The sequence below is a fragment of the Buceros rhinoceros genome, unplaced genomic scaffold (assembly GCF_000710305.1).
Source record: "Buceros rhinoceros silvestris isolate BGI_N320 unplaced genomic scaffold, ASM71030v1 scaffold4040, whole genome shotgun sequence".
NCBI lineage: Eukaryota > Metazoa > Chordata > Aves > Bucerotiformes > Bucerotidae > Buceros > Buceros rhinoceros.
In genome coordinates, this window is record NW_010387740.1 from 33,911 (window position 1) to 47,886 (window position 13,976).

Consider the following 13,976-nt stretch of genomic DNA (forward strand, 5'->3'; position numbering starts at 1 on the left):
TATATTAATATGACATGAACATTTTCTAATATAAAAGGACTTATCACAGCAGTGACTTAGATAAGCAAAACTGAAGAAACATCTTACTGAATTTGCACCACAATCAAAACAAGACCGAAACAACAATCACTTCAAACAAATGCTATTCCAGATATGCAACGTGAATATTCTCCAAAGAAACACAGGCTATTTTAATATTGGATGGGAATATTTTCTGTTGAGGAATACAGCTATAGTTGCTGCTTGATATTTGCACAAAGAATATCTGAAATACATGATTGTGCATGAGCATAAGGATAGTACTCATTTGACCATAAAATGTATCTAAGGTTTTTTATTGTTTTTTTTTTTCTAAATAAAGGACAAGAGATTATTCTCCTCCCAGCCTTCCTTTTCAAAATAACTGTATAAGTGCCTGCAAAGGTTTTAAATTTGAACTGAAGACTTAGGATGCTATTTAGCAACCAGGAAACAGCCTCTATCAGCATGAAATTCACAGTGTGAGAGAACTGTCTCAATACGGTATATTCATGCTAATATTCTGCTTGCTGTCAGTTCTGATACCATATAAAGCTGCCTCCTGAGGCAAGACCTGAGCTCCTGCAGATCCCTGCATAGACTCTGGAAATCCACGGGGCCTCTTTATATAAGAAGGGCATAAATCGAGTGGTCATTCTCACAATTTTATGCTGGTCATGGGTGTTCACGTTTAATAGTTATAAACTTCAAACTTATTATGCTGTTACAAACTTTCAGAAGAGAATTTACAGCAGGTTTTTAGATGCCGGGGTTAGACAAATGGGTGACAAACTTTTGTGAGAGAGAAGTTCAGGGCCATATGGTTATTGACCACCAATGAATTCCAGTTAAATCCCACATCAGTCTTAAAGCGCGATTTAAAATTAAAAGCAGTGCACCAAAAATAAACACAACAGACTGTATTTGGAACAAGATACTTTGCTGCATCACTGCTCTGTAATACTGCAGGAAGGACCGAAGGAAATTCAGACACATATGGGAGGAATTTTGTTTGCTCTGTGCACAATAAATTGAGTGTTTGCTGAACAAAAACACAAGACAACCTAAAGGGGAAGAAGTACATGAGTTGCATTGAAATAAAAGAAGAAAGTATTAGGTAAAACACTAAATTAAAATAGCACTTACAACAGAGCCACCTGAGGACATCAAAACAGCAAAATGAGTCAGATGATTACATTTGCATGAGATATGAGTGGAGTTGGAATGTGTCAGCTCACAGCCTTGTGTAGCCCAGTTGCCATTCATTGTGTCTGCTGAGTAATTCCAAAACGCACATTTAATAACTTTATCCACAGTCTGGAACAGAAACAAGATGTTTTACTGATGGCAAAAGGCAAGATATTTCCTATTAAGAGACCTTTAGAGACATTAGCCAGCACAATTCATTAAAAATTGCTTGTTACTATTGGAAGGTTAGCAAAAAACCCACATCCTGCAAGGCCTATTCCAGGCAATTAAAATATGCCTGGGGATGGAAGCATTTTATCCACACAGCTAACACCACCCCCCTCCCCTCTCCCCAGATACGTAGGCTAATCAGATTACTGAACCCTTCTGGCATTTGCAAAGGTGTTGGAATTTTTACCTGCTGAAAACCCTTGCACCTGCTGACCATGGACTAAACCCCAAGGTTACAGCCACATTGCTTGTCCTGCTCATAGTCACTTCCAAATGAGCAGTCAAAAAACTGAGACTTATTCTGTGCAATTTACAAAGTAATCTGGGATAAAGGCAGGGTTGTATCACAACTGCTAAATCAGATGTAACGACAGCGATGATTAAGACCATTAGTAGTAGTATTTATTACAGTTAGTACTTACTAACACTAGTCAAAGATAAGGTTCCCACTGTACTATAGGCTGTATAAATATGTGCAAATTTGTAGAAGAGTGATCTCTAGTTAGAATATTAGAAGGCAAGTAGCAAATTTAAAAGCTGCATAACCAAGGTTAACACCTTGTCCCATTGCTCACCTCCCTAGAGTCACTTTCTTGTTATGTTTGTGATCACTTTTTGTGCCATCTAAGGTGATCCTTTACATGCAAGTGAAATCAGCAAAAACTATATATACTGGAAGGAGAACTCTTTTTTAAGCAACTGTGTTCGGATTTCAGATATAACAAACTCGCAATACCGTAGGTTCTGCTATTTTGTCCTAGCTCCAGGTTAACTTTTTGCGTTAACCTTGAAGCATTTCTTCACTTTTTCCAGTATGCGTGCTTAACCATCTGATAAACTTCCAGGAAAACACCCACCTAAATACAGAATAGTCAAGATCCTGTAACATTCTCTGGTCCGTACATCCACACTTTATTCATACTACAGCACAGTAAAGATGGCATTGTTGCCCTTGCTTTAGTCCCATAGCAATTTTTATCTGTATCATATTTAGTACATTGCACTTCGGATGTTGCATTTGAGGTTCATCTTATTAGATAAATAAATTAGTTTGTAATTTATTTATCACATCAGCAAACAAAAGAATTATGTCTCTATATATTATAGACTCCAAGTATGGTTACATCACATAAAATGATGAGCTAGTGTGCTGTTTTATTTGAAGTGGATAATGGAAAAACCCCTTACCTTGACATACTTTAAGGTAAAAGTTATTTTCTCGAGCTCGTAGAGCGTGGGTGGATTTGAACTAATTGCAACGGCTATAACTGATGAGCTTACTGCCTGTCTCTGCTCTGAAGTATCTCTCATGGAGCGGTTTTTAGGCGATGAAAGCAAAGAGCCAATATTGCTGTACCGCAGAAAGACAACTGCAACAGTGCCTATCAATCAAACAGAGCATGTTTAGTAGTTTGTGGTATTTTTTAGAGAAGAGCAAAATTGAAGGCATTAAGAAAACAATAAACAATAGACACTATTCCTGCTATTGTATAAAATATGCAAAACAGTTGTAATCTTTGTGGAATACTTATAAAAATGTTCTACAGACAATGAAATACAGCTTTATTTAAAACAATGTAACCGACATTAGAATTAAAAACACGTGTTTGCATTGGAAATTCTAATTAGATATATGCATATATATTTTTTCTGGAGTAATATATGCTGTTGCTGCTCTGCAATTCGCTACACATGTGGTGTCAGGTCTCATAAACTAAAATGGCTCAGAGCTGAAGCAAATACTGGGCCTCTCTGAAGTACTGCACATTTGGGTATTTACTAGTGGGTACAAGTCTGCCCAGGGTGTCAAAGTCTGTCTTCCACTCTAAGCTTTGTTTCTTACCATTAGGATGAAATTCCTCTCTCTTCTTTGGAGAGATCTTTATGTAATCTCCCTCCACGTACACATGAGGGTGAATGTGTTTCATGTGGGATGAATCAAAAGCAAAAGCCTTGAGAACTGCAAAAGAAGAACAATAATGTACAAATTGCAGCTTCATTATGGTCTACCATAACTTACAGTTGGGTTAAAAAATGTACCATTGGATTGCATAATTACTGTGAATTTTAAGAATATAATCGTGCTTAATATTTTTTAAAAATGCTATTAGTATAGCATGTTTGTTTAAACCTCTGCATTTGTTATTTTCATGTGTACATTTTGCTCTCATACTTTTTACTCTGTCCATGAAAAATATTGTCTTTTATTTACCTTGCATTAAATTAGGCACTGGAAAGAACAATGTAGGTTACTTTAGGAAGAGCTATTGCTTTATTAAAAATGCATTTCTGAAAGGGACTACAAATCACAATTATAAAAAGCAAAGCATAAAATTCTCTACTGAATAGTAACATTTGAAAAATGCCGATTTTTGAAAAGTATGTATTTTATAGTTATCTATCCATGCTACCAAATGCACATTGCACCATGAAATAATGATGTGTCTTGTCAAAAAACAAACAAACAAGCATCACCCCTCAGGACAAAAACTACATTAGAGGACATTGAGCTCTTTACTTGGTTCATTATCGTGCTGAGTTTCAATCACCCAGGATGGGAACAAAAAAAAAAGTCAATCAGACATTTTTTTAAAAAACAAAGGAAACAACAACAAACAAATCTAAAACTTGACTGATGGAGGAATATCACTAAGCTAGACCATCTGCATTGCTTATAGCACAGCACACAAAAATAATATGAGCTATTCAATAGACCAGCTGTCAGAAAATGTTTGTCAGGACGTAAGAAATAGTTTTCCGGCTGAAGTTTTGAAAAGCTTGAAATTCAAGAGCTTGCTCCATGAAAAGCAGTGGAGAGAGAGGGGTCTTGTTCCAAAATAGATGTGTGGGGCAGCTATGAGCCCTATGTAAAATATATTCATGCTAAAAATTAATAACAAAAAAAAATTGTAGTGTTTGGAAATGACCTCATACAGTTTCACATTTCAGAACAAAAGGGAACTAAAAAAACCTTTGCTCTTTCAACATGGAAATTCTCTTTATCTGCCTTTTTTCTAGCTTTGGTCTGACTGGTGTCTACATTGCCACCAGAGGCTGCACCCAAATCCTCTCTTCTTGACGTTCACAGTCTCAGCTCTGCTATTGTGAGAGCTCTGCTTTCAGCCAGGGTGGTGGAGGAACAGAGGCTTTACAGCCAGCTCAGAATCTGCTACAGGCCCACAGATGATCTGCACTAATATAAATCTGCTTCTACAGAATTATGACATGGCAAAATCTCTCCCTATTTTTTCATCACTATTGTTGATTTAGTTTCAGAAAGGTGAGGGAAGAACAGGTGGCTTGACCTTTCTCATCAAGTCATCTTACAAAATGGTAAACCAGTAAGAGGCACTAAAGGACTGTACTGAATATAAAATAAGAAATCAGGTCACATACGGTTTGGGTACCTTCAGAAAAATAAAGATAAAAGAGTGGCCATTGCCAATGAATCAGCAATGTTTTATCAGAATTTTCAAAACCAGCTGGTATTAGCCTTACTCTACTCCCATTGAATCATAGAATTGTTTTGGTTGGAAGAGACCTTTAAGATCATCCAGGCCAACCTTTCACCCTGCACTACCAGGTCACCACTAAGCTGTGTCCCTCAGCACCGCATCTATACGTGTTTTAAATACCTCCAGGGATGCTGACTCCACCACATCCCTGGGCAGCCTCTTCCAGGGCTTTACAACCCTCTCTGTAAAGAAATTCTCCCTATTACGCAGCCTAAACCTCCCCAGCACAGCTTGAGGCCACTTCCTCTCATCCTACGGCTTGTTACTTGGGAGAAGACAATAACCCTCCACCTCACCACAACCTCCTTTCAGGTAGCTGTAGAGGGGGTGGGATAAAGTCTCCCCTGAGCTTCCTCTTCTTCAGGCTAAACAACCCCCTGTTCCCTCAGCTGCTCCTCATAAGACTTGTTCTCTGGACCCTTCACCAGCTTCATTGTCCTTCTCAGGACGTGCTCCAGCACCTCAATGTCCTCCTTGTAGCGAGGAGCCTGAAACTGGACACAGTATTTGAGGTGCAGCCTCACCAGGGCCAAGTGCAGTGGGACGATCGCTTCCCTGCTCCTCCTGGCCATGCTATTGCTGATACAAGCCAGGATGCTGTTGGCCTTCTTGGCCACTCTGCTGGCTCCTATTCAGCCACTTGTCAATAAACACTACCACTCCTTCTGGGTAGCTGTCCAGTCACACTCCCCCAAGCCTGTAGTGTTGCAGGGGGTTGTTGTGACCCAAGTGCAGGACCCAGCACCTGGCCTTGTTGAATGCCATACTCTTGGCCTCAGTCCATAGATCCAGCTTGTCTAGATCCCTCTGTAGAGATTCTATCCTCAAGCAGATCAAAAGGGTCGTAAAGGAATGGTAAAACTATTATTACCACAGGAAAATCAGCAGGAGTTGGAGTGAAGACACCAGCACAGAGGGAGGATATCAGAGAGGAAAATGATGCAGTTGAGACTAACCAATTCTCCTCCTCTGAAAACAAAGCCACTCAAGAGTGGACTCACTAGGTACAATCCTTATTCAAGTTCTTTTGCAATACCTTCACTGAATCAAAATGTCTAAAGAATCTGTATAGAGCAAATTCAAATTTCTTTCTACCAGTGTTCTTTATGCATAAATAAGATGCATAAGATAATTCTGTGCATATAAGATGAATCCAAGTTCACTGTGACAGTGTAACTATAATGGGAGATTGAAAGAGAATCTGAACGGACAACATTCCGCAGCCTCTCAATTTTCTTCTGGGCTCAAATGTTCAATCTCTGAAAATTATTCCTACACTGAAAAAGTCAGGTGTTAGTTATGAAACTCATACAAATTAACACCTGTGTGTTTCACATAACACCATTTCTAATCTTCATAATTGTGCTGAAAAACCTCTCAGTGTAATCCACATCTGAGGTATACCTTAGATTAATTTTCTTTATCTTACCTAAGTCACTTGCATTAACATCTATTTGTGTTGTCTTTTTGAAGTTCTGCGACATGAGAAGTGTCGCTTGTTCTGTAGTATGCAGCAGCTTAGTCAGGCTCCGTCTTTGGTCATCTACAGGAATTGCTTCCCAGGCTGTGATTTTGTCTTTTTGTAAAAAGTTGTTCACAGTGTTAACCAAAACCTGTAAATAAAAAACATTTTGAAGTCGAAGAGTCTTATGGCATTTGTAAAATAAGAAAAAAGCCCAGAGCTTTAAGGCTTGATCCGCTCACATTAATGGTTGTATTATGAAGCGTTTCATTGTCAGAAACAGAGTAATGCATGGTATTCAGCGATGCATACGATAGTGTTTCAACATATGAAATCACATCTACAGGTAAAAGTGGTCCCGAAGTATTTTTGTTAATTTCTTGCAGCATCTCCAGGGGTGTTTTTAAATGACTAATCTGAAAAATAAAAAAACATGCATCATCATGAAACAAGTAAAGTCACATTTTTGCAACTGAAAGTAAACCCAATGCAAATGACTGATTGCTGTCAATTAACATACTGGCTTTTAAGACGCTTGTGAGTAAAAAGAGGTAGTATTTAAATCAACAGGTTGACCTATAAAGCAATGGTGCTACACATGTCTGGTATAAGCCTAACAAGCAATTAGGATTAAAACAAAATTCATGTGCTATAATTACAATTTTTTTCCCCCCTACTGCAGCCCGGTTTTATTTATCCTAACACTCCAAAATAAATTGTGGCATTTACCACGTCTTTGCATAGTAACCATGTATTATATTTAATATAAGATATTAGATTGAAGGTTAACATAGAAAGCATGTTAATACAATGTACATCTTACACTAGGTTAATAAGAGCCTTTAAATTAATGTGTTTCTGAATCTCATAACTTTGGCAAATTGCTTAATATAAAATGCAAACATATACATAGTTTTAATTTATTTATGCTTATGTTTCATTTATCCTTTAAAATTAGGCAATGCTATAGGTGTAGACTAATGAATACTGAATTCATTAACATTTTTAAAAATTTGCTTCAGGCATCTCTGCTTCTGGTGAAAAAAAAAAATATTGAGTCCTGGGTCTTTGAGTCTATCCATTCTATACCACTTTACATACTATGCTTTGAGGAGTAAATACACTAGCATACCAGGATATTATTGCTCCATTTTCTATTTTGTCACCTGTTGACATTACTCTTGTAAGCTATCTTGCTGCCTTCCACTCTGAACAAGCAAATAATTGTACGTTAGTAAATGCAGCAGTGTGTAACTTTAGAAATTACGGAAACAGTTGAGTGATTACCACGCTTCTGAATTTTTCATGCATCATAACTCACTATGCTGAAAACAGAACACGCAGATTCCCAGCAAGTTATTATCACGATTTGAACACACAACACCATTCAAATAATTTGAAAGTATTAAAAAGACTTCTGTAAACATGCTTAAATTCAATTGTATGCTTCAAGCATTTGTTAAAAGCTCCTTAAGAACTATTATATTTGAAATAACAGTTTCAGACAGAAACAATTAAAAGATTAGGAAATTAATCTATAAACCAATGCTACTTACTCCAGCTAAAGTTCTATTAATATGTTCAGTTATACAGTCTTTGTATAACTCACACTTGGCCTTTGGATTTTCTGTAGAAATTAAAAAGAAACTAATTATATATTGCAGTTTATTCAATATTCAATATATACTTATTGTAAGAGCTCTTGTCTAAGTAATTCCCCAAACCTACAGCATTCTGAATTTACGCACATAAGACGCAGCACTCCAATCTCAAACTGCAGCAACTATGGCCCTGTCTTGGCCAAAGTTACAACACTAGTTTGGGCTCTAATCTTTTGTTTTACTCAGGTAGAGTTTCGTTCCTTTCCTTGGGACTTCCCCAGGTGAAGTTAGGAGGCAGTTCAAGTTTACAGAGAGCAGTACAACTCTGACAATCGTGACGAGTTAACTGTTAGCTATTTCAAATGGATTTCATCACACTGCTTAGCAAAAATATATTTACAAAATGATTTTATTCTCAGGAAATATGGATACCACTGCCTTGCCTCTTTTTCACGTCTTGCTGATTAATCTAACCGGAGATAAAGAGGCACTGGTGGGTTTCTCAGAAGAAGTAGCTTGATAATAACACATAAACCTTTATAAAATCGTGTACCTTGGCAGGAAGTGCCATCATTTGGCTCAAACTGCAATTTTCCTGTGGATGGTTGATAGCCTTCCTTACAGGAGCACTTAAACTCTCCATCCACGCTTTCACATTTTGCATGATCTCCACAGGCAACAGTTCCTTCATTGCTGCACTCATCTATAACTGCAAATATCATGAGAAATTGAATTTTTCATTAAGAATTTACAGACTAACACCTTGCTGCTTTGTTGATAATAGACCTGTACAGTGCAAGCCATTTCGTAATAAAATTTTATGGAATAAAAAGTAAAAACTAGAAAAAGCAAACTTAATGGCAAAACATCTGCCAATTATAATATTTAGGGATTAAACAGATAAATCATAATTGAACATATTTTTATATCACCACTTTTATTGCTATATAATACTGCATTGTTCAAGGTTTAAAATCATGAGTGTAAATATTAATTCTATCATAATGAAATGCTCGGCATGATGCAAATCATCCATTTTCCAGAGATTAGACTAAATACATTTTCTCAGCCTTATGATGCAGTTAGAAAAGAGAAAGAAAACTGTAGCCTTTTCTTTTAAGTCATGGTTTTGAAAAGATACTACACAAGATCACTCTATCCATCTCCTTAATCTAAGTTCGTGCTCTTTAAAGTGCTTGGCAGGTTTTTTTTAATCCACATTTAAATTACATTTGCCTAAGATGTCTTTTGTGCCTCGAAATAATCTGCCATCAGGTAGGCAGGTTCAGCAACCGGGTGGGGCACAGTCCAAGAATAAAACCAATTCTGGTGATAAGATCTATGTAGTGATCAACTTAGGAGAGCTGGACACTAACACTATGACAGGGGTAGGGATCATTTTCCATTATTTGGTTGGCTGAGAATAAAGGAACTCAATGGAGGAAGTAAGCCGGGAACCATACCAATTAATTCTGAAGAATGAAGAAATGAACTGTGAAGTGCTGTGCTGGACAGGAGAAAAAAACTGAACAGCTTTGGGACAGGTACATCTGACAAAAAGAGTTGAAAAATGAAGAAGTGATACATAAGCAGGTTTAAAGGAAGAGCCTGAGAACGTAACAGAAGGAACGTAAAGGTAGAGAGGGGAATGGATGAACAGAAGAGGAAGACAACCTAAGTTAAGAACTGACATAAAACTGACTGTGGGAAAGAAATTGGTGAAAAAAGAGAAATGATCAACTGATAAGTGGAGGAGAATAGCTACCTGAATTGATAGAAGGCCTTTGGGCAGCCAGATGCGTGTTAAGAACAGACAGACAGAAGACAGACGTAAGGGGCTGGAAATGCACTGTTAGCATACAGGAAGTATGTTTGCACTGTTATTTTGATGCAAGATTGTTGGTGGTTTTCAAAAAGAAGAAGAACAAAACCGAGCAATAATGTATGTGATATGTGGTTGCTAGAGAAATTGAAAATGTGCAAAAATGTACTGCATGTCTATGGATATATCTAGAAAATGCAGAAAGATGTATGAAGGATACCCAGGGGCCATCTGCCTACTTGGTCAGAATTTTTAATAATTTTGTAGAACATTCTTTACTAATGGCGAGAGAGCCACCATAAATAATCAGATTATTTTTTTTTTTTTTTTAATATGGGGCAACTGTAAAATGCATTAAAACTTCTAATGGAATATCCCAACAGTTTCTGTATCCACACATTTTTTTTTCCGTTTTGTGCTTGATTCCCTAGCTCCCTTTCTTCTGTTTGTAATCCTAGAGTTCTTCGCGGGTTCAATGAGATGGTTGAGATCCCAGCTCACTTTCATATTGCTATTTTCCTTACTGAGCAGTGGCTCTGATTTGCACCTGAGATGCTGTGTCTTAAGCCTGAAAATCCCATTAAAAGCATCCGTTCAGAAGTTTCCATTATCAAACCACTGCATGGCACAGACAGGAAGGAGAGGTGGGGCTGGAAGCTCATTTGACCTTCTCAGCACAACCACCTCTGTTCTCCAGGGAGAGCCACCAAAGAGGCTATGTGTTTGAATGGGTTGGTGCAAGCACTGAGGTTTAAAACACAAGATTAAACTATAATTTTTAGCATTAGGGCGATTGTTTCCAGATATAACATCCCAAACTGCAAATGATTCTCTTTAAAGAGCCGAGTTTTAGGTTGGTCATATCTGTATGGTTTCTGTGACCTCAGTATTCATAGTTGTGGAGGTAACCATGCAATACATCAATGAATCTGCCAAAAGTGAAGAAAAAGGGGGAGAAGAAGCACGATGTAGTGCTATCTCATAATTAAACACTGTCATTTAAAGACACAAGGCTAAAGTTCTTACTCTTGGCATTTAAATAACCTCTCACGCCAGTGAATCACAAAGCTCTTTTTGAAACAGGCGGTTGCCTGTCAGTTCCCTGTTGTGTGACCCCGCGTAAGACAGACAAACTTTGAATGAGTTGAAGTTGTAAGGGTGAAAACCATGACAATAGAGTTTGTATAACAAGAACACACATCAGCCTTATACTAAAGATTTTTCTGGCCTTGTCAGCTACATGGAGAAGGACATGTACATCTTAACAGGATATTCAGCAGGTAATGCAGGGCTAAAAAATCAACAAATGACAACAAGCTTTGCTAAAACTTACAATGACTTATAAATCAATAAATATTTGCATATTTTCCAGATTCCAGACTATCATTGCTAAGTAACAGGTTTCCATGTGATTTACTGACGAAAATATCTTAAAATTATTATATTTTGCTTTTCATGAACCTTTATGTTTGTATATCATTTATTTGTCATTAATGGGTCATCACACAAATTACCTTTTTTTTTTGTAATTATGTCAGATATTAAGTGTAATGTAGATTTCAATGAGACGTCAGGATTAGCCAAAACAACAGCAGAAACTCAGAGACCAAGGCACATCTCTGGTAACAGGATGGCTATTTAAAGTCTGATAGAGACACCCTGTTGAGTGTATGCAAATAGACATTTTGCAGTTGAGTTGTCCGTATGGAATGAGTTCATATCATGTCTATCTAAGTTACTGCTTTCTGGAGACAAAAAAAAAAAAATCTCCTTGATGGCAAAATTAAAAGGCAATATGCCTGATCTTGCAAGGTACTAATCAGCTTTGTATCCTTTTTAAATCAATGAGATTGTCAGGGGCAGCCAGCAATTTGTGACAGTTGCAAGAATGCTGCTTTTAAGTTCTAGCTTTGAAATACTGTGCACAGTAGCTGTAGGTTTTTGTTTCTTTATATTTTGTAGTTATGCCTTTTTAACTGAATATGCAATTGTTGGACCACACACGGACAGCAGCTTGTCAGTGCTTTCAGCAAACCAATTTTACTGGAACTTTGGGGCAAGGATCTCAAACCGTCCTCCTTGATCTACTATGGGAGCGGGACTGGGCTGCCAAGGCTTGCGTGAGCAGTCTTCACAAACAACATTCCTGAGCAAAGGTTGAAAAACAGCAGCTTTTTAAATAGAAGAACATTTGCCATAGCTCTGCAAAAAGCCCTGGCCTTTTAGCAAATATTCAAAACAAATCCTGGAGCTGAACTTTGAAGCTTTTATAATGGCTTCGATCAGAAAAATAGTATCACCACCACCACTTAGGCTAGTGTGAAAATAGATTTATAACCTATTATTTTATTTCTGTGCTTTGTCACTCCTCATTTACTGCAGCAGGCAAGGAAATTCCAATTAAATTAAAAGTACTGAGAACAGTTATTATATTCAGGCTTGCCAATTACTGCATCGTACCTACACAGCTTTGATTCTTCACCAGTCAGTCAAGACAGCTTGATGTCTACATTATACCTTCTGCTTATTAGTGGCTTGCAAGTGATTGAAAAGTCCAATTGCAAAGGAGTAGATGTTCCCTCCCTGTGTTTCCATACTGTGGAAGGCAGTGGCACACACAAAGTCAAAATGAAAAAGCCTGCGAATGGCATGGGTAAAAGAATAGTTAGCAACGTGGCATAATGCCATACCCTATCCACAGTAAAACTCCCCTGTCACAGAAAAGGATGTGATGGAGAATGGGTGCCTTCCCAGTGCTCTCACAAATACCTGAAGAAAACTAGTAACACGTTACTGGAAAAGGCAGAGCAGCACAGATGTCACTTTCATTTTACAGATGGCCATTTTCATGTTCTTACTTTGTTGACTGGGGTGAAAAAAGTAGGTTTATATTTTACCTTTTTATCTGCAGCTGAACATTCAACAGAATGTGAAGTTTAAGGAAAAAGCATAGCTTTTACACAGTAAATAGATTTTAATAGCTCACACTCAGGGCAGCAGAAAAATATAATCCAGAAATATCACAACTCTACATTCCTCTTTTTTTTTGTCTACATTTCCTTTCTACTTCTCTTTTTCTCTCTCTCCTTTCCTACCCTCCAGTTCCTCCCCTATATACGTTTCATTGTAATTTCTTCACTGATTCTGCCTGCTAACATGGATGAAATACAGCTGACCCTCAACTCAAAACTCAGCACTCTGGTTGGATTAAGGGTAAACTGACAATTGCCAAAGACGTTGTCCCAACGTTTTATTTTGCTCCACTACCCTGAGAGTTATAATACTTTTGTGTTCGTAAGTTTAGTATAGCATCCAAAGAGGTAACAAACACACGTATGCACATAGACTTTGAAACGGACTCACACACACAGAGTGAAGTACTACGCTTGCACCATCGGTAACTCCAGATGGGTTTGATGGCACAAACAGATAGGTTGCAGAACGGCATACTCCAAAATTCAACCACTGTGTTTTTGAAATTACTGCCATATACAAGTATATTAAAAAGAAAACTTAAAACTTTGCAGAATCTGAAAATATCTTAAGGCCCCAAAAACTTGGATAGGATAGATGCTTGGTAGCTCTCTCTTCCAATTTGTACTGGATAACTTGCACAATGACAGCTTTGGTGTTTGCTTCAGCTGCGTGCAGTACACCCTGAATACACTACTGTCAGCTGCTTGTGTGCAAGTCTACCTGTAGCAACAGATCCATTGGGTAAAAAATATCCTATTATGGATTTTGTGACATATATAGCGGAAAATTAATTGTGGATCAAAAGGTTGTCTTCAGGACTTACTGCTTGGTAAAGTAATTGTACACTTGTTTAATGAGAAAAGGTGCCCACAGGTAATTTTTTATTTCGATATGAGCTTTGGAAGCTCTGAGCTCCTCCCGTATGGATTTGCAACAAGGAGAAGAAAAGTAGAAAACTAAAACCCAACAGAAGATAAAAAAAGATAAGTCTGCCCAGTAAAGAGCAAGAGAAAAAAAAAAAAAAAAAAAAAAAAAAAATTAGCAAGCTAATGGTAAAAAGCTGAAGTGGCATGAGAACAGAGAAATAACTTTGAAGACAAAACTTCTGAGGCTGAGGAAATGTCATAAAGTAAAAATCAAAGTCTGGACAAGAAACAGCAGGA

General features: G+C 37.5%; 1 protein-coding gene across 1 annotated transcript in view; it reads right to left on the bottom strand.

The window, feature by feature from the left end:
- ELTD1 (EGF, latrophilin and seven transmembrane domain containing 1) overlaps nucleotides 1–13,976 on the bottom strand; it is a 41,014-nt gene that overhangs the window by 19,752 nt on the left and 7,286 nt on the right. Inside the window, exons 3-9 of the mRNA XM_010132212.1 lie at nucleotides 8,569–8,724; nucleotides 7,971–8,041; nucleotides 6,657–6,830; nucleotides 6,382–6,565; nucleotides 3,281–3,397; nucleotides 2,626–2,819; nucleotides 1,165–1,335 (exon numbers count right to left, since the gene is read on the bottom strand). Of these exons, the coding sequence (XP_010130514.1) occupies nucleotides 1,165–1,335; nucleotides 2,626–2,819; nucleotides 3,281–3,397; nucleotides 6,382–6,565; nucleotides 6,657–6,830; nucleotides 7,971–8,041; nucleotides 8,569–8,724 (1,067 nt within the window). The remainder of the gene's footprint in view (nucleotides 1–1,164; nucleotides 1,336–2,625; nucleotides 2,820–3,280; nucleotides 3,398–6,381; nucleotides 6,566–6,656; nucleotides 6,831–7,970; nucleotides 8,042–8,568; nucleotides 8,725–13,976) is intronic.